This window comes from Polyodon spathula, chromosome 4, assembly GCF_017654505.1.
Source record: "Polyodon spathula isolate WHYD16114869_AA chromosome 4, ASM1765450v1, whole genome shotgun sequence".
NCBI classification, from domain to species: Eukaryota; Metazoa; Chordata; class Actinopteri; order Acipenseriformes; family Polyodontidae; genus Polyodon; species Polyodon spathula.
Genome location: NC_054537.1, coordinates 59,817,308 through 59,837,414, shown reverse-complemented (window position 1 = coordinate 59,837,414; position 20,107 = coordinate 59,817,308). Strand labels below are relative to the sequence as shown.

At 38.3% G+C, this 20,107-nt stretch overlaps 1 protein-coding gene across 6 annotated transcripts in view; it reads left to right on the top strand.

The window, feature by feature from the left end:
- The window catches only part of LOC121314696 (transmembrane protein 245-like), a 43,057-nt gene that overhangs the window by 2,823 nt on the left and 20,127 nt on the right, over window positions 1–20,107 (top strand). For 3 of the 6 annotated variants that reach the window (XR_005950129.1, XM_041248212.1, XM_041248216.1), the window contains exons 2-14: window positions 975–1,092; window positions 1,838–1,936; window positions 2,131–2,244; window positions 2,908–3,111; window positions 3,602–3,771; window positions 4,649–4,672; window positions 10,167–10,271; window positions 11,622–11,704; window positions 16,403–16,493; window positions 17,174–17,272; window positions 17,921–18,052; window positions 18,795–18,917; window positions 19,833–19,978. Coding sequence is in view for 5 of the 6 variants with exons in the window: in XM_041248212.1 (XP_041104146.1) it covers window positions 975–1,092; window positions 1,838–1,936; window positions 2,131–2,244; window positions 2,908–3,111; window positions 3,602–3,771; window positions 4,649–4,672; window positions 10,167–10,271; window positions 11,622–11,704; window positions 16,403–16,493; window positions 17,174–17,272; window positions 17,921–18,052; window positions 18,795–18,917; window positions 19,833–19,978 (1,508 nt within the window). In the remaining variant the exon portion in view is untranslated. The remainder of the gene's footprint in view (window positions 1–974; window positions 1,093–1,837; window positions 1,937–2,130; window positions 2,245–2,907; window positions 3,112–3,601; window positions 3,772–4,648; window positions 4,673–10,166; window positions 10,272–11,621; window positions 11,705–16,402; window positions 16,494–17,173; window positions 17,273–17,920; window positions 18,053–18,794; window positions 18,918–19,832; window positions 19,979–20,107) is intronic. The other 3 variants (XM_041248214.1, XM_041248215.1, XM_041248213.1) reach the window with 3 other exon arrangements.

The following is a 20,107-nucleotide window of genomic DNA, read 5'->3' as shown; positions in this document are numbered from 1 at the left end:
ACTGCAATTTGAAGCCTAGAAAAGATCAACACATCCCAGTCAAATGTAGCAAACTTGTAAACTAGTATCTGAAATGACCATACAGTATATGCTGCTGTCAAACAGATACCAAAACATGTGTACATTTTATAGAACCTTTTTTCTGATATTTTTTTTGTTCGTCAAAGACTAAACTATTACTATAATTAGGTATCTTTTGGGGTAGCGTGTTGTATTTCATGCTGTTAGCCTCTTATTCCAAACTTGTTGGGTGGGACAGCATCTGTTCAGACATCCTCCTAGTTAAAAATAGACTCTACTGACTGGGTTAGATTAACTCACATATTCCTTGTCAAAATAGGATAGACATGAGATCCATTCTGTGTGTGATAGGGTTTTTTCTAAAGGGGAAACAATATTAATACAGATATTGAGTTGTTGTGATTTTTCTCTATGCCTTTACCTGTCTGTGAGCTTGTCTGAAAAATGCTGCCTAGGACTCCATATTCTATTCAAATCAAGTGTCCTAAATAGCCAATCAACTTAAGTGGTCCGACCTACCCACCCTGTCTGTATATGCACATTAGAATAGGCTAGACCAATAGAGTTGAAAGGTCAAATTGTCACATACTGCTAGACAGTAAGAATAATCCAGACCACCTAAAAGCAAGTTCAAATAGATTTTAGAGATAAAATATCAGTGCATTGGAACTCTGAATGTTATAGAAAGTGGAAAAAGAATAGCCTTAAACAACAATTGTTTTAGTTTTTTTTCATTTTTTTTTTATATACTTCTTAATATTTCTGCCTCTTCTGTACTACTGTGCATATTATTATTACTATATTATCAGGACAAACATGTTCTGGGTCATTGGTCAACAAGGGGGTTGCTCCTGAAGTAATTCCACTTCCCTACCCCTCCCCTGTCTTTACATAGTGAAATTAAAGTTTTCAGTTATATGTTTTCTATAGAAATGTTTGCACTTTCCCCATAGGTTTTTACACTAGTTGCTGGTTACCTGTTGGCTGTGCTATTCAAATGGACTCCCAGCACACAGCCCTATCTGAGAGCCATTTCTGTACCTGTGTGGACGGTCCTGCTCTTCTATTTGGGTGAGTAAATATCACCTTGAGATGTGAAGACTTCATACAGTATTGCCCTTCAAGATCTTTACATTCCCCTCAGCATCCTGGTAGACATAACAGACTTACCATACAACATTTAATCAAGACTGACACTGTCATTACAATTGCAGGACTGCATTACAATTAAACACCTCAGTAATACTATTAAAAAAATGTAAAGAAATATCTTCATCCTATAGACCTTCTGCCTTAATATTACATTCCTTTTCAACAAGTGGGATGGTGTTGGAGGGTATTACTGTATATAAAGTCTGCTGGACAAGAGGAAACATATTACTAATGACTTCCACATTAATGCTCAGTTGTACTCCCTTGCTGAGTCTTGTTTATTACTTTCTTCCATAGTTTATCCTTCTGTGGACATCTGTTCAATCTGATACCAGACACTGTTGTCTTGCCAGTTTACACTGTCTTCCTTCCATGTCGCCACTCAGTCACTCTGTGAACAAAGCATAAGGGTCTAGATGCTCTGTTTTAGGTCAGGAAAGCAAAACATTTTTGATGTTTTTGCATACAGATAACATTTTACAAAAAAACTAATTTGTTATCAACCTGATAGTTTTATTTATTTTCTACTTGTGGCAGTGTTACGGTGGACATGATTTATGTTCTATGAGCTTCCTCTAACGTATGAGATGCAAGGAGTGAGGGTGTCCTGGTGGCTGTGGTGTGTGTGTGTGTGTGTGTTCCTAGTGTCTGTCTGTGTTTGCAGCCTCAGTGACTGGCTCGTGGCGGACCCCTGTCTTCTTGATTCTCGTTTCCCTCATGATTGTGGGCACCCTGCACGGAACGCAGAAAGTCAATGGGAAAAGTGAGTGGGTTTTGTTTTTCTAAAAGTGAGGCTATGCTAGTAGGAACAAGATATCCTTCAAATTGTAAGGAATCACTCCATCGGTACTTGGATAAAAATTCCTTTAGCCAACAAAACCTTGACAACTGCAGTGAAATGGGCTAAAAGCCCATTTTAAAGTTATCATTTCCTGTCATTCCCCTCCCTCCCTCTAGGTGGTGAGATCTCTAGCAAAGTGCTTTTCATTGCTGCCAGTACCATCTCCATGGCGATCTCCTACAGCGGCTTGGCAGAGTCTCACGAACATCATCCTGTGGCCCCTCCCCCAGGTGACTAGTGACGCTGAAGCTGCAGTGCATATATTTGACAGCTCCTGCTTATTTAAAACCAAGAGTAAAAAGTTTAACGTTTATGAAGGGTCCATACATTCTGTGTCATCTGAGTTCACAACAGCCTTGAAAGAGGATGAAGGAGCTGGATAGGTCAGTAGATTGGCCAGCATTTTACTTCTTGAAAAACGTATTTTTTGCAGGTTGTAGTGACGCGTCTACATCTTTTAAAATAGACAGGGAATGGTTCAGTCAGTGTAATTTAGATAAACAGTAGATTATGGTACATTGCATGAAATAATATTCATCTACATTTGAAAGGTTAAGCATTTTCATAGCATTTCCAAATGCTTGGATCATGTTGCCTGAAAGCTGTAGGACGCCAGCCAGTAGAGATCATTTTGAAGCTTGGATCTTTTGATAGGCTTAAGGAGTAATATATGGCGCTAGAGACATAATCTCTTAATCATATAATTTGTAGAGAGGATAGTTTGGTCTCTTAGCTGTGAACAAGTGGGTTTTGAGTTTACACTGATGAAAGCACTAGATGAGTTGAGGCTTTTAAAAAGGTTTAGTTTTCACATTTCAGAATGTATCACATTATGGATGATGACATTTTAGGTGAATAATTCCATTGCTCCGTGCCGACGATAACTCTTGTAGGATCCTCCAAGGACAAGCACGCCCCCTCCACCAGCTCCTCCCCTCCCTCTGGTTCCAGTGGCCAGATGCGGCCTGACATCCGCTTCTTCCTGCAGAAGAAGAAGACCAGCGATATCTACTTTGTGCTACTGGTCTGGGCCATTGTCTTGGTGCAGATCTGGCTCAACCTGTGGATTCTACAGCTGCTGTCTGTGCCTGTAGCTGGTAATTTAGCTGGTGGAAGACATAACCACTAAGGAGACAGTAAAGACATTGATAGACTTTTGTTTTCCATGCATACGTGAAAGTACACACTAACATGCTGTGTTAGTTTCACTTATGAGGATGGCTGTCCACTGTCCTATGGTGGTTATGTACCAATAGTAAAAGAAACTAGTAAAATTATTTGACAATGTTTAGACTCTAAGGAATTGATTCATGGATGAAATTAAGACAATACTTTCATGTATGTATGGAAATAAAATAATGATATTAACCTGATATCTTATATCCAGATCTCTTTCTACAAAGCAATGTGGTATAGTTTAGAACTGCGATTTTCACAGCAATTCTGCTATTGGATTTCAGTGAATGCAAACTGAGATCAGGTTACAAAAACAGTTCTTCACTCTGTATCATTTTTTAAACTTGTTGTGTAAATCTCTTTGCTGTATGTTTGTTCAGCCGGTCTCTGTGCTCTTCCTGCTGTTGACAGTGTGGGTTGTGAAGAAGCTGGTCCAGCACTTCGGACTGATGAATTTTGCCAGGAGGAACCTGGTTTCCTGGTGGGAGGTGGTTGAGAATTCTGTGATGGAGCGGCAGGATGCGCTGGCTCCGGGGCCCATCAGGGGCCTGGGACATTTTCTTGTTAAAGTCGACACAAAGGTAATGACCCCCTGCCCTGTGTAACACAAGAGTGATTTAGGAGTCGAGCAGTGTTCCTTCAAAGAAAATTATTTCAAAAGAACTGTGCTGGGCAAGCTTATTGAAGATTTCACAGATATTTTTTCCCCCACTTGATTTTGTTTGTTCTTAAAGGGGAAACAGACTGTCATCAGCAGCAGCTAATATATTTATATATGTATATCTTGGCTGTGTAGTACAGTGTAGATTCAGCGTAGATTTAAGAATGGATGGCTTGAATCTCAAATTGTTTCTAATGGCCTATGTTGGTTTATTTGAGGTTTTCAGAAACTTTAGTAACGTAAATTAGTCTAACTCTCAAACACCTGTTTTATGTTAGTTATAACAATCAGATAAACTTCACAGGGTAAACATGAGATAACGTGCGTCATTTAAAAGGGATGATATGGAGCAGATGGTTAGTTATGGTAATTTAAGTAGACCCAGGCTGTCTGCATGTACCTGAGAAGTGGTAGTTCAAAGTTAGTGCTAATCAAGGTCTGTCAACATTGATATTTAAAACACTTAGGACCATATTTTCAAGCGTTTCCTCTATTCTTTAATTCTTTAACTCCTTTTTTTTTTTTTTTTTTTAAGAAAAAAAGAAAAGCATGTTATGTTACAAAATAAAAAATCAAAATGCCTAGAGAGTAAGAGAACTTGAAGTATGTAACTAGGTTGTTTGGTTCTAGTTTTGTAAAATGAACAGGTGTTTTATCTCTTTCAAAATATTTAATTAAATCAAAATAGTTAATGAAAGACTGGAGTAAAGGCTTTTAAAATATGTGTGCCTTTCATTTGCGTCCATCATGTTTTTCTTCAATAATACCCCCGATGTCTTCTTGTCTTCTTCCCAAAGCTGTGGCATTGGCTTAACAAGCAGGTAATACCAGGACAGCTGAAGAATGATAGAGAGTGTGTACTGTATGTATGTGTGAGTGTGCGCATACCCATTAGAAGCTGGCATTATACACTATCCATACACTATTCACCTTTACCATTCCTTATAATTTGCTGCTAAAAGTCATAAGCTTCAGGTTTTTTTTTTTTTAATTTGCTGGTATTTGAAATTAGCGTAAGCTACGGAAGGTCTTTTTGGAAAGCCATTATATGTGACTAAAATTATTTGGAACAGACCCATGTTATTCAGTAATTAATTCCCACAGTTAAAGTAAAACTTGATACCTACATTGATTTAACTATAGGGCTTAGAGTTTCTCCTATAGGCAAATCACAGGCCCACAGTGGGAAAATCAGACCCTAGATTTCTAAAACAATATTCCTCATTTACTAACCAGTGCATATTAAATAATGTGCTTAATTGATTTAGATGCTGGTGTCTTGGTTCAGTTTTTTTAATACTGGCTATACTGTTCTAGAAAGAACCCACTTGTATTAAAGAAACAAGAAACTCAAAATCTTGCTATAAACTCCATTCGAATTGTAACCATTACTAACCACTTCAGTGTTTTTGTATAGTCCTAAATGATTTCTCAGATAATTAATCTTGGTCTGTTGCCGATACAGATTTCAAATTGCTGTCTACTTTGTCCAAGTAACAGGTGAAAACTAGGAATGCTGATGTTATTTATAAAAACATATTTAATATACACAGCTCCTCCTTTGTGGCGATCCAGCAGTTTCTCTCATAAGAAACCAAACCCCACAACACTGCAAGTTTTCATGTTTTTAACGCTGCAGTAGTCGGATGTGGGTTTTTTCTTTTTTTACTTAAGAGGAAATCCTTTGCTTGAGGCTTCACTTGTCAATTGTAAGCTCTAGATAGAAAAAAAGGGGGGTAAAATCGATGGATTATAAACTGTACTGTGCTAATTGAGGGTAGTGCATATTTTAACAGTAAACATGTCAGTGCCATAATAATTTAATTTCAGATATATTAGTTTTGTATTTCATTTGCATTTAGGTATACCTGCTTTTGTCTCATATTACTGTAACAAACTATCAATTTCCCTTTACTGTGTAATACAGATCTAGTTAGTAATCTTATTCGGCTAAATAAGACCTTCTGTAATTTGTCTAACATTTTTAACACTTGAGTGGAAGAGTTGCATGGAAGGCAAGCACACCCTTTTAGACTGTGGTTGACTGAAATGGGGGTGTCAGGTTCAAAGGTTTAGCTTTTTGTGCCTTTTTGAATACTGGTGGTTTGAGGCTTCCCTGTCAACAGTTTGGATTATGTCTATTTAACTCAACGGTCTCTCCTTGAATTGCTTGACAGTCAGCCGACAGGAAAATTAATCTTTGGTGAAGCTTTCTGAAAAAGCTACATCAAGTAGCTACTACACAGAATAAATCAGTAAACAGAAAGCATGGTCCAATTCGACAAATTGTTACAGCCGTCCTCTGTTGAAGTCAATCAGTTTTCAGACACTCTTTTGTCTTGCTTGTGTGTCTTCTTTGGTGTGGGAAATGGTCCCACAGGGTCGAAATAACAAAGCTTGCTGTATGAAACACACAGCTTTTCCTGTATTCCAGTAGATGTCTGTATTGAGTCAGTGGTAGTGTTTTGGGGTGGCGGTATAAAAACAGGACTGTTTTCATTTCAGAAAGGGATTCAGGGAAACATCAGGTTTGAAAATGGAAAGGATTCTTATCTAGTGTTTGTTTAATTACATGAACTTCACACACAGTCCAAAATGGTATTTTAGCCTAACATAGTACTACATGCAACTGTGAAAATATTATTTTGGGCAACATGGAGAAACCTGCGTTACAAGGTTGTTTGGATGATTTTCGTTCAAATGATATGGCTTGGGATGGATCAAAACAAAAGACTGAAGGATTAGTGTCTGAATTAGTTATTCCAGTTATAAAAGTAGTAACTTCCTTTCATGGCCTCCAGTTTACTATTAAAGGAGTGTTAACCAAGGTTTTACAAATTCCATTGGTATGCATTGGCATCATATGCAGGTATTGTAGGATGCTGTTATTAAAAAAAAACAAGGTATGGTAGGTCACATGGTCTGAATGTAGCTAGACCATTGGAGTGAAACTGAGCTACAGCACAGGAAGTGATCGTGTACCAAGAAGCAGCAGCCATTCTGCTTCGATGGGATTGTCTTTGAAATATCTTCATATTCCAAAATGAGGTGTAAAATACAAGCAAACAACCAAGAGATCTTAAACAAAAGTAATGATGCTTTTGAGGCCTCGGATAGCTCCCCTTTAAGATTTCAGCCACTGTGTCTTGCTTAGTTCCCTGCCACAGCCTGAACAAGCTTAGATGGCCGAATCCACCCAATGCAGCCACAGCACATCATGGTAGGGCAGCTTTTAAAATCCTAAACACAGGCAGCAATCTCTCCTGCTCTGCATTTGTTGTAAAGTAACATATTGTTAACTCAATGTCATGGATAAATTAAGATGTGGCAGGTTGAGAATAGGAGTCTTGTGCGACCCTAATTTGACATTGTAAACCGCATTTTTAAATGACGAAGTGCAACTCCACTAAATTCCATAGCTCTCTGACTAATCACTTTATCCACCCTTGATGTTAAGTAGAGATGCAATCCACAACCAATTTCCCAGTTGAATATTGGACAGGTAAAATTACTCAAAACCAAGAAGCAAAAAAATATAGACTCTTCAGGAAGGCCTTGAAAGGCAACTGAAATATGCATGTGCTTATAATATTATATATACTTGAGGCACTGAATAGGGCACCAGGACAATTAATCAGTCAGTGATCAATGCAAAATAAATGCCAAGGCTGGCGATAATCTATTAATTGTTAAGGAGTTCCATCTCTTGTTTAGTGACTGTATAACCTCTCAGTATTAATCACATATTAACTGACTTGATGAAATTGTACATTGAATATACTAACGTACAATATAGTGAACCACCTTGCTGTGCTTTTACCGCTTAATCACCATGTACTAATACAGACATCACTATTGGGAAGTGGAGCTACAGTACATTTTATAATGATTCATTCCAGGGTTTACTAGTAGCTTAATTATATCAAACAATAGGATTTTCGAGTGCGTCTCATAAGATCATTGAAAAATCCTGAAATCACTTGGGTTACATCCACATACGGGCAACTAAAACAAATCCTTGTTATAGAGGAGAGGTTTCAGGAATACCCAACACTATTTAACTTTAGCAAACAAGCTTTGTGATCTTCAGTTCTGTTTATCGAGCCCTATATCTCAACGTGACCATAGAGATATCTAACTTTTCTTTTTTACTGAAGCTGTGGTGAAGCAGTGTGAATACACACATGACACTTCTCACTGAAAGAAACGTTTGCCTAACACCTTTTTTTTAGTACAACTATATGTCTTATAGTTTAGTTAGCTGTTACTATAAAAGCATATTCTTGAGCATATGGCATCTTGAATGCTGTTCATGGGCATAGTCCTTTTAACCAAAGCCACACAGGGCAGGAAGTTTGCTGCGTGTTTCTGGTGGCTGTCTTCCTTTGTAATTGCTGTCTGTAGTTTTTGGTTGAGATTATTTCTTGAACGGGCTTCAGCCGAACACAGTAACTTCCATAAGGTTCAAAGCTTTACTTTTAATCTGTCTCCGGGGAGTTGTTTGTTTGTTACAGTCACAGGAGTTGTTTGTTTGTTACAGTCACAGACAAAAGTATTGGCACCTTACACTTATTATACTTACTAAGTAAAAAGTAACTACTTGTTAATAAAACAAAGTTAAATACACATTTGTTTGTAATTTTAATAACTAATCTTTATCAAACTTTTTTTTTTTTTTAAACTATTTGTTCATGAAAAAAGTAGTGGCACCCCTGATTTAGTATGTCATGTGTCCTCATTTTTATTTTATTACGGCTTTCATAAGCTTGTGATAGTTCTTAACCGTATGTAAAATCTTGTTGGTGATATCTGGGCCCGTTATGTCTTACATTTTCTTTGATCTCAGACAGATTGGATACACAGTGCTTGGCTACAGCTTTTGTCAGATCAGGTCAAAGCATTTCTATTGGATTGAGATCTAGTGCTTGCGAAGGCCATTCCAGAACTTATCTTCATTTTCTTCAGTAACTCCAGTTTTGACGTAGCCGTATGCTTTGAATTGTTGTCGTGTTGAAAGATAAATTGTCTGCCAATCAGCCTATGAGCAGGTGATATCATTGTACTTTGTAGAATGTTTTGATACATGGCTGCATTCATTCGATCTTCAACCACAAGAAAATCTCCAGTCGCTGAACTGCTAACACGCCCATATGATGATTAAACCACCTCCACATTTAACTGTAGGTAGGTTTTCTTCATTGAAGGCTTTTCTCTTTTTTCTACAAACATACTGTAACCCATTTTTGTGGAAAAGTTCTATTTTAGACTCATGTTGAAGAATGCTTCAGATTTCTGTTCATATTTCTTGGCAAATTTAGACTTTGTTCTATGAACTTTCTTTAAAAGTGATTTACAGCAAGGTCTACTTCCATACAAGTCTTCTCTGTTCAGGTACCTTCATGCGGTTCTTTTGTGCACTATTATGTCTGATTCTTCTCAGTCAAAGTCTTTGGCTATTAATTGTGCATTTTTTTTAGCTGCTCAGATGATTTTCCTACCTGCTGCACCTGTAATTTTCTTGTGACGTCCACATCTTTCAAGCATTTCAAGTTGAATTTGTTATTTTGCACTTCTTGGTTATTTATCTGATTGTGGATTTTGGTATTACATATTCCTTTGAAAGTGTTCTGTAGCTATTTCCTTTGCTACGGGTGCTTTTGTTGAACGTGAATCTAACTCCTTTGTCTTGACCATTATCTGCTGTATTGCCAAAGCATTCTTCTTCAGATGTTGAAAACAATTGCCACTTGTCTGACAATGGACTTTATAATGGAGCTTAATTACTGTGTAATGGTTTTCAGTCAATGAAAATATATATATATATATATATATATATATATATATATATATATATATATATATATATATATATATATTTTTTTTTTTTTTTTTTAATTAGTATGTATGAGTGTAAGGGTGCCAATCCCTTTTTTTTCCCCCTCAAAGATTGTTAAACTACTAGAAATTTTTTATTTTTGGTTTTTGTCATGTTAATTTGTGGCTAATCCTCACTAATAGCTTATATTTAATGTATTTTCTTCAGTTATCTTAGATTAAGTATAGGTTACCAATGCTTTTGTCTGTGGTACATTTGTTGCACTGATAAGTTAGACTATTGCAAGGCTCATGATTGTTGTGGTGAGAAGTTTGCCCAAATCTAATGGATCTGTGTAAAACGTCGTTGTTCAGAGTCTCGGTGGATCAGAAGTGTTGTGGGTGTGACGCAGGTTTCTCCATGTGTTGAGCAGCTCCTGCGTGTATGAGACCCCCCAAGCCACTCCCTGACAGTCACATGCTGTCTTTTTCTCTTTGCAGATGATCATCTGGCTAGAGAGATCACTGGATAAGCTCATCAGCATTTTCATCATCCTCCTGCTGGTCATGGGGACCTTACTGCTGGCCCTGCTGCTCACTGCAAAGGTAGAGTGTGGAAAGAGGGGCCTTCTGATCTAAGAATGCACACACACTCGCTCAGAGACAGACACACACATGCTCAGAGACACACACACACATGACTGACAGACACACACACACACACACACACACACACACACACACGCTGTCAGTCAGTTACTTATTCAGAGACAAACAGACTCGCACAGAGAAACAGACACACACAAACATGTAGAAACATGTACACGTATAGACACACACTCACACACACATACACAGATGGATACACACAAAGACGTGTGTAATAAACCAGTATATTTGACCTTTTGGACAAATCTGAGCAAGGTGGAATTTTTGTGGTGTGAGTAGCATTAAAATGACACTTGGGGTGTGGGGAGTCTAAAAGGAATTCCAACGGCCCCGTTGCAAAGGGTCAGCAAAAAATATTCGTTTCCCCACACTGACTAACTTTATTCACTATGACGAAACTACAGTGCTACTCCGTTATAACGTGACTTGATATAGTGCAGATCGGTTATAACACGGTAAGGTCATGGCTCCCATTTCCCCCATAATGCAGTTTGACTTGCAAACGTTGGGTGGACGTTCCAGATACTTTAAGTGATCCTGGTGATGTTATTGTGAATTATGCTAGGATAAATTGTAATAGAAACAAAAAAAAAATGAAAAGAAAACCTACAACACTTTGATTTAGTTTTATTGTTGTTTTTATGTTACTGTATTTAAACACATTTAATTTGAAACTGGAACATATAGTAGCTCCCGTGCTTGCAGTGTATTATTACTGTTATAATGTATATATTGTAGCGACCCAGGATTTATACTGTTGCATGACTGGTCTATGAACCCTGTTGTTTGTTTGTGTGTGTGTGTGTGTGTGTTAGTAGGAAGCGGTAAGCTTGCCAAAGCTGGGAGTGGTGGGTTACGTCCAGGGAGGCGGGGATATGAAAGCATATAGGGGGGTGCCCACATCAGCACGGGCAGAGCCGTGTGAGACAAGCTGCTGTGTGAATGTGCTGCTGTGAGAGTGTTTGTTGTGTTTGGTGTGGCCCAGGCTAACGGGCTGGGAATAATCATCCCAATAAACTGTGGATTTGAGTACCTGCAAATTGTGTGTGTCTCCTTCCTTCATTTTCCACCATATGCTACAATATTAATTTGGCTTGAGGGCAATGTAAATCATTTCGGGAACAAAAATGCCAGTATTCGTTATAGCGAAACACAAATAACGTGGTCTCCGACAACAGCATTGTAACGGGGTAGCACTGTACTGGTGGTTCCCCTCACCACTTTGCTTTGTGCTTATAGGTTTGGAAAACTAGGAGAAATTACTGTATCTCGGCTTCATCTTTTCAGGTACACCAGGAGAGCGTGCATATAATTGAAGTGACTAGCAGCCTGATCAATGAGACAGTCGCAAACCACCCAGAATGGGCCAAGTAAGCAAAGTAATGATTTTCTGTTGTATGGTGATCTTATATGTAGGAGTGTTTTCTATGGGATCTTGAGCTCTGAAAATGAGTGACAAGTTTTCCAGCATCATGATTTACCCTGACAGTCTATGTGGAGAAGCTCTTAGGCTTCATATTAAAATGTGCATATTTTAATTGTTCACAGCAAGTCTGTTCCCTGTGATCAGGAACCTACCCACCTACTTCATACTGTATAGGTAGAGTGTTTATACAAATCCGAAGGGTGACCTTGCAGTGCTCTTCCATCACCATTAAAATATTCATGCTAACAGGGACATCACCCTTTTTGACTCAGTCTTTTAATAAACCCATTCATTAGAATTACAGTTCAGTAACCAACCCTTTCAACACTGCAGAGCTGTATACAGGTCTACGAAAGAGAAGACTCGGATCTGCCGAGCACTCAAGTAGTATAGGAAAGACAATTCCACTCAAAGCAGCAGATTGTTCTGGTAGTATAGGAAAGATATCTCCACTCAGAACTGCAGACTTCTCTAGTAGTGCAGACCAATAAGCTAATATAATATACTAAATACATACAGTGGCTTGCGAAAGTATTGACCCCCCTTGGCATTTTTCCTCTTTTGTTGCCTTACAACCTGGAATTAAAATTGATTTTTTGGGGGTTTGTATCATTTGATTTACACAACATGCCTACCACTTTGAAGATGCAAATATTTTTTATTGTGAAACAAACAAGAAATAAGACAAAAAACAGAAAACTTGAGCGTGCATAAGTATTCACTCCCCCAAAGTCAATACTTTGTAGAGCCACCTTTTGCAGCAATTACAGCTGCAAGTCTCTTGGGGTATATATCTATAAGCTTGGCACATCTAGCCACTGGGATTTTTGCCCATTCTTCAAGGCAAAACTGCTCCAGCTCCTTCAAGTTGGATGGGTTCCGCTGATGTACAGCAATCTTTAAGTCATACCACAGATTCTCAATTGGATTGAGGTCTGGGGTTTGACTAGGCCATTCCAAGACATTTAAATGTTTCCCCTTAAACCACTCGAGTGTTGCTTTAACAATATGCTTAGGGTCATTGTCTTGCTGGAAGGTGAACCTCCATCCCAGTCTCAAATCTCTGGAAGATTGAAATAGGTTTCCCTCAAGAATTTCCCTGTATTTAGCACCATCCATCATTCCTTCAATTCTGACCAGTTTCCCAGTCCCTGCCGATGAAAAACATCCCCACAGCATGATGCTGCCACCACCATGCTTCACTGTGGGGATGGTGTTCTCGGGTGATGAGAGGTGTTGGGTTTGCGCCAGACATAGCGTTTTCCTTGATGGCCAAAAAGCTCAATTTTAGTCTCATCTGACCAGAGTACCTTCTTCCATATGTTTGGGGAGTCTCCCACATGCCTTTTGGCGAACACCAAACGTGTTTGCTTATTTTTTTCTTTAAGCAATGGCTTTTTTCTGGCCACTCTTCCGTAAAGCCCAGCTCTGTGGAGTGTACGGCTTAAAGTGGTCCTATGGACAGATACTCCAATCTCCGCTGTGGAGCTTTGCAGCTCCTTCAGGGTTATCTTTGGTCTCTTTGTTGCCTCTCTGCTTAATGCCCTCCTTGCCTGGTCCATGAGTTTTGGTGGGCGGCCCTCTCTTGCCAGGTTTGTTGTGGTGCCCTATTCTTTCCATTTTTTAATAATGGCTTTAATGGTGCTCCGTGGGATGTTCAAAGATTCGGATATTTTTTTATAACCCAACACTGATCTGTACTTCTCCACAACTTTGTCCCTGACCTGTCTGGAGAGCTCCTTGGTCTTCATGGTGCCGCTTGCTTGGTGGTGCCCCTTGCTTAGTGGTGTTGCAGACTTTGGGCCCTTTCAGAACAGGTGTATATATACTGAGATCATGTGACAGATCATGTGACACTTAGATTGCACACAGGTGGACTTTATTTAACTAATTATGTGACTTCTGAACGTAATTGGTTGCACCAGATCTTATTTAGAGGCTTAATAGCAAAGGGGGTGAATACATATGCACGCACCACTTTTCCGTTATTTATTTTTTAGAATTTTTTTAAACAAGTTATTTTTTTCATTTCACTTCACCAATTTGGACTATTTTGTGTATGTCCATTATATGAAATCCAAATAAAAATCCATTTTAATTCCAGGTTGTAAGGCAACAAAATAGGAAAAATGCCAAGGGGGGTCAATACTTTCGCAAGCCACTGTATCTATGCCCATTTTCATGTATGTTTTAATAGAAGATTAGTGCACTAAATTGGACATTTTAAAAATCGCTTTGAAACATACTTTAAAGTTATAAGTGTAAAATGTTGTCAGGATGTTAACAATGAAAACAAACAAAATTACAGGTACGTTTTTTAAAAAGTTGTAGCAACACGTGGGGATGTGTAAATATATTTTTCGGAAGCCCGCAACTTACTCTTTAAGTTGTGTAGAGCATAATTTTGAAGACATAATATTTCACATTAATACCTCAATATTCTAGGCCCACCCCTCTATATTGATAATATACAAATATATTACTTTAATATACATTTCAATGTAAAGGATGACGCCTTCATTATGTAATTTACTATTTAAATATAAAATTAGGGTTTTAGTCCATCCAGTAAAGGCGCTCCGTGTGGAGATCGCAGGTTAGAATCCAGGCTATGTCATTGCCGACCGTGAGTGGGGGTTCCTAGGGGGTGGCGCACAATTTGCCGAGCACGGGTCAGGTAGGGAGGGTGTGGGTCGGTAGGGCAATCCACGGTTCACCGCGCACCAGCAACCCCTGTGGCTGATAGGGCACCTCCAGTTCTGCAGTAGAGCCATTCAGATCTGTGTTGTCCTCCAGCACTATAGGTCTGGTGGCTTCGCTGTGGATCTGCAGCGCGAAGAATGACAGATTGACAGGAACACGTTTTGGAGGACGCATGTTTCAGCCTTCATTCCCCAAGTGACCAGGGGGTTGCAGCAGTGAACCTGGATAAAAATAATAATTGGGCATTCCAAATTAGGGAGAAAACCGGGGTAAAAACCATTGCCAATGACTAAACTAATATATATATATATATATATATATATATATATATATATATATATATATATATATATATATATTACACACAATTTACATTTTCAAATAAATCAAAAGAACAAATTAAATAGAAAAGAAATATGAGGCTAAGTTCTAAAAAAACAGCAGTACTGCGACTGTTTTACTTGTAAGGAAACAAAAAAACGGTGACTGTCATATTCCAAAAGCCCACTGAAAACTGTAAAATATGAAACGCATTAAATTTTGAGCGACAGAGGTGTTTGTTTGCCAAAATATCCCTTTTGAAAAATTGGACAACCTAAAGTTTCCGAGTATCACAAGCAGGAGATTATGGAATTGGTAAAACAGTCTGGTTGCTTGTCAGTGGTCACGCTGATGAGTCGACAGATGCACAAGATCAGTATCGGTTACACATTTTATTTGTTTTGCAAGACGTAAATAGTGAACATGCACCTGAAGTACTAGAACTGAAAGCTGTCCTTGCAGATACACCTACAGACTGTGTTAGTTACAACACCATTTCACAAGCTATTATAAAGTGCTTAAATAACTTTGATGTTAATTTTGTCAGTGCATTTATCTGTATATTTTCTTTTTATTAAAAAATAATAACAATAATCAGTACACGTAATTTATAGCATATTTCCGTGACACATTCCGCAAAATGCAATACTTTACCCGTGACACTGCCATGAATTTTAAAGAATATGTCCACGATTTTCACAGGGCCTGAGTTATGTTTCAGTAAGTTCAGTTCGGAAGCAGTTTCAATTGCATTTAGTAGTAAGTTGTACTCTAGAGTTACTTAAAAACTTGTAGATAAGCTCAGTAGGTGATAAATGGTTCCGACATTCATAGTTGTTGTTTCAGATACACACAATATCGTTACTTTAGTTAAAGACTTATCTTGTTTCAATTGTTCATCAAAGTATAATTGTTTGTATTTTTAATCTTGGTAAAGTGTTGTATTAAAGGTTCTTACTTCTGGTTTGCATGTAGATATTTCTTATACAAAACAAATAGTATTTTACTTGAATCTTAAAGTCTTTGAAACGTAATACTTATTCTGGAGATGTGCATGTTATTGAAAAACAAAGTTGGAATGCAGTTTGTCTTCGAAACATGGAGTTGCAGGTGGATGTATTAAGGATTAGGCATTTTGAGAGGATGTTGTCAGTACGGTGCTGAGTGGAGCCCCATTCAAGTGTTGGCTCTGTGGTTACTTCAATACGAGAAGTTTCAGGAGCGAAAGAAGAGTCAGACATTCCAACAGAGCGAGTTCATTCTTGTTTTGCTTTTAAATATAGCGCCCAAAGAGGAGTTTACTTTGGTGATCCAATCATTTCTGGGTAAAACAGGACGCTAATCCCTGACCGAGATCAATCCTTTCATTGGCTTAAAGAATCTGAATTTCATCAACCCAAGCTGCTTCCCTCTTCCACCATGGAGAGAGATAACCAGTCCACAATTTGCAACCCTGTTCCTCATATCTAGTCCTTTGAAGTAGATTAACCAAGAATGTTTTGGGGGAAGACAAACTTAACTAACATCACAGCATCTCAAGTCTCATAAAAGGTTTGTACTGTACCAAAACTTCATGTCTCTTGTCTCATGACTCATGTTTCTTTTTTCCCGACAAAAGTATGCTTCCAGAAACTCAGGTAGTTCAGAAGGCACTGAATTCTGCTGCTAATAACGTCTATCAATATGGAAGAGAATGGATAACTAACAAGGTACAAAGGCTTTTCATTGTAACTTTTCAAACTACAGAATAACCCAAAATAACATCACCCCTTTCCCATCGTGGTAGTAACTGTAACAGAATGGTTCCACTAAGTTCATGTAAATGATGCCTGCTGTTTCATGCTTAGTCAGAAGAAAGCCTTTGGTTTGACCTGTGGTACTACAAGTTCCTTTTGAAGTTCACTTCCTTTGCGCCTCGAAACCAGCCTAACTCATGTACTGCCTGGCTACTTTATTAGAACCTGTACTTATTATCGGGTTAGGATTTTTTCCCCCACTGATGTGTTATTCATTTACTTATGTCATTTGATTTTTGAGTAAAATGTTGATTGGGGTGGGGGTAGCCATCAACCACATATTGACCTCTCTATAACTTTTGACTCCTTTACCTGATCAGTCTAAAAGCTTGTTTGCCTGAAACAATCCCAAGAACCAGGTTTGGTGTAAATCGGAGGTGGTAGGATGTAACCTGTTGGGTGATTTGTCATGGAGTGACCCATTAGTTAGCACAACTTTTTGAGAGTCTCTATATATCTCTGTTTGTCAGTGTGCTAAAGTCTCAGTTTGGTCCCTTAGTTTTCAAATCTGGGCATGGCAGAGACAGAAGCAAGAGCTTAGCGATAGTTAATATACATTATTTTGATTATTTTTCTTTCCTCTTTTTTTGTAGCTACACAAGATTTTAGGGGAGAAGGTTAATAATACAGCTGTGATTGAGAAACAAGTCCTGGAGCTGTGGGACCGGCTCTATCAGTCCTGGTTTGTAAAGGTAGAAGATTTACATTTCCCTCAATATTGCATTGTGTTTGCAATCATTCACAGTGGGTTATGTTGCTCCTCCCAGTTTGAATGATAATTTTTATCTAAGTCAGCCTTTACCTGGCGCTAAGCTTGCCTAAGAAAAGTGCTGGACAGAAAAACCTTGCTTATTCCGTTCAGTTTATGTGACCTTTCAACTATAGAGTAGGTGTAGCTGGTTGAAGGTCATGATTTGAATGGAATGAAGAAGGCTGTCCAGTCACAGCATTCAGGATTCTCCAGATAAGCTAAAAGCCAGGTAAAGCCAGAGACGAAAGAATGATATTAACTCAGTATAGGAGAAAACAAACCACAACAACTCTGAATGATTGCAAACGCCATAAAAACAAAACAAAAACAGTCTTTCTTTTGGTAAAAAAAAGAAGAAAAACAAAGCTCAGAACGATATGAATCCACAACAAGAAAATAGTGGTACAGCAACTGCTATTACTACTACATTTTATATTTTTTCATAACTTTGCAAAAAGAGAGAACCTTGGCATGGGTAAGCCCAAGAGCTGGATGCTGAAAATTATATATATATATATATATATATATATATATATATATATATATATATATATATATATATATATATATATATTTTTTTTTTGTGCAGAACATCACTTACTCAGGGCGACACCGCGGTCACAAGACACAAATTAACCGTCAGAACAGCTGGCTGGGAGACATACTGGACTGGCAGGACATTGCTTCCTTTGTGCACGAGAACATTGAAACCTTCTTATCCGTAAGTGTGTTAAACAGCACCAACCACAGAGAGGTTGGGTATAAATATACAGAAGCATTTTAAACATTGGTCGCTGCATATATAATTGTGATTTTTCCATATGTGTTGTGACTAAGGGGTATAACACTAATTTCACAACAGATTGAATAAATATGTCTGTTTGTCTGTATGTAATCGCCATGTTTGCAGGAGGTTATTGAAAATGTACTGCATTTGGGGACTGTACCTTCCATTATGTACTACCCCTGATTGACTGTTCTAATGAAGATGAATGTGATGAAAATTTGCTAGGACATTATTTCAAATAAGAATTACAAATTACACATAGACCTGAAATCAGTCCAGGAAAGAAGACTGGTTAACCAAGTGACGATGCTCAAGTTAATATCAAAATATAATATTCAACATCTGTATTGACATCTTGGGGCTGTAGGACTAAATTACAGGTAAAAAAAAAAAAAAAAAAAAACAAAGTCATGAAAAAGTGCTAAAACATTTAATGAAAGCTAGTGCATGTCACTCAGGGGAATATCACTTAAATCTAACAAGAGATTAATGGAGTGTGTCAATACATCTGGGCACCACTGTCTGCGTGTGTATGTTTAAATATCCAAACTCCTTGATAACTTGCTGTACACTTCCGCAGCCTTGCCTGTGTGATTGCTGCAGAGCCAGAAAATAGATCAAAAGGAAGCTGCAGTTCAGCCTTTACAGCCCCTTGTCTACGCTATTCTTTCTGTAGATCCTGGAGTCCTTGTGGATTGTGATGAGCCGCAATGTCAGCCTGCTCTTCACCACCACCACCACACTGCTGACCGTGCTCTTCCACAGTGGAACAGCGCTGCTAAACTTTGCACTGTCTGTGGTAAGGAGGCTTATTTATTAGACTTACTAAGGGTATACACAGACACACACACCTGTAATGGCCTAGTGGGATGGGTTGGTAAACTTCACTTGTCCATCATCTGTGGAGGCTGTGTTCAAATCCAGGAAAATTACGAAAGACCCTGTTGTTAATATTCATCATTATAGGTTTATCACTGTATTTGTGAATTTAGTTTTCTGTAAGATGCTGTGAACTTCTACTGCTTTGTTTTTCTGACTATATGTTCTATTTACACATGTACAGTGCCCTCATAAACCCTTCAAAAAGTCAGGATCCAGAAAAGGAGTGACAAATTAAAGTTACCCACTTCCTCGCTAATGCTGCCTGACATTTATTTATTTATTTATTTTTATGTAAACAATTGCTGAGGCAAAAATGGGTTTCACATGTTTGAAGATTCTCTCTCACTGTCTTTCTGTCTGTTTTTCTCTGCCTCTTACTCCATTTCCTTCTCTTTCCTGTAGTCTCTTAAAAACTGAATCAAGTTACACTTTTATTTCAAGTAGACACACTTTTTGCTAAAGCTTCATCAGTGGGACTAAAAACCTAAAAAATATTTGTATGCAATGAGCTTGTAGATCTTCAATCCCAAACAACCAAAACAATGCAAGATTGCATCGGAAATTACAAATACCTAAACCTTCAGATGTCTGTTGTACCTGCTGCCCCCAAGTGGTAGTGAACAGCATAGCAGCTTTTAAATGTTCTGACATAAAACCCAGGCTTAGGAGTAGAAGGATCATAGAAACACAATGATGTGTCTTTGGTAATTAATAACCAATGCGGGTAGGAGAACTACGGTGCGGTTTGATAGTCATGCAAGCTGAGTTACTGCCTTGTACTTTATGTTAATGTGGTTTGAGTACTGTACCTGTGTGTTTCTTTTTCTGCCAGGTGATTTTCTTGACCACTCTGTTTTACCTGCTGAGCTCCAGTGGTGAATACTATAAGCCTGTGAAATGGGTTATCAACCTGACACCACTGTCCCAGCCAGGACCCTCCTCCAATATAGTAGGTCAGTCTGTGGAGGAAGCTATACGGTGAGTGCAATGCAGAAGCCTATCTTCCTCTTGTTAGTTCAGTGTTGAACCCACTCAGCTCAATGCAAAGACTGATGAAAAATGAGAGATTAAATTACTGTTAAGGACCTGTCAAAATTCTAGAACATC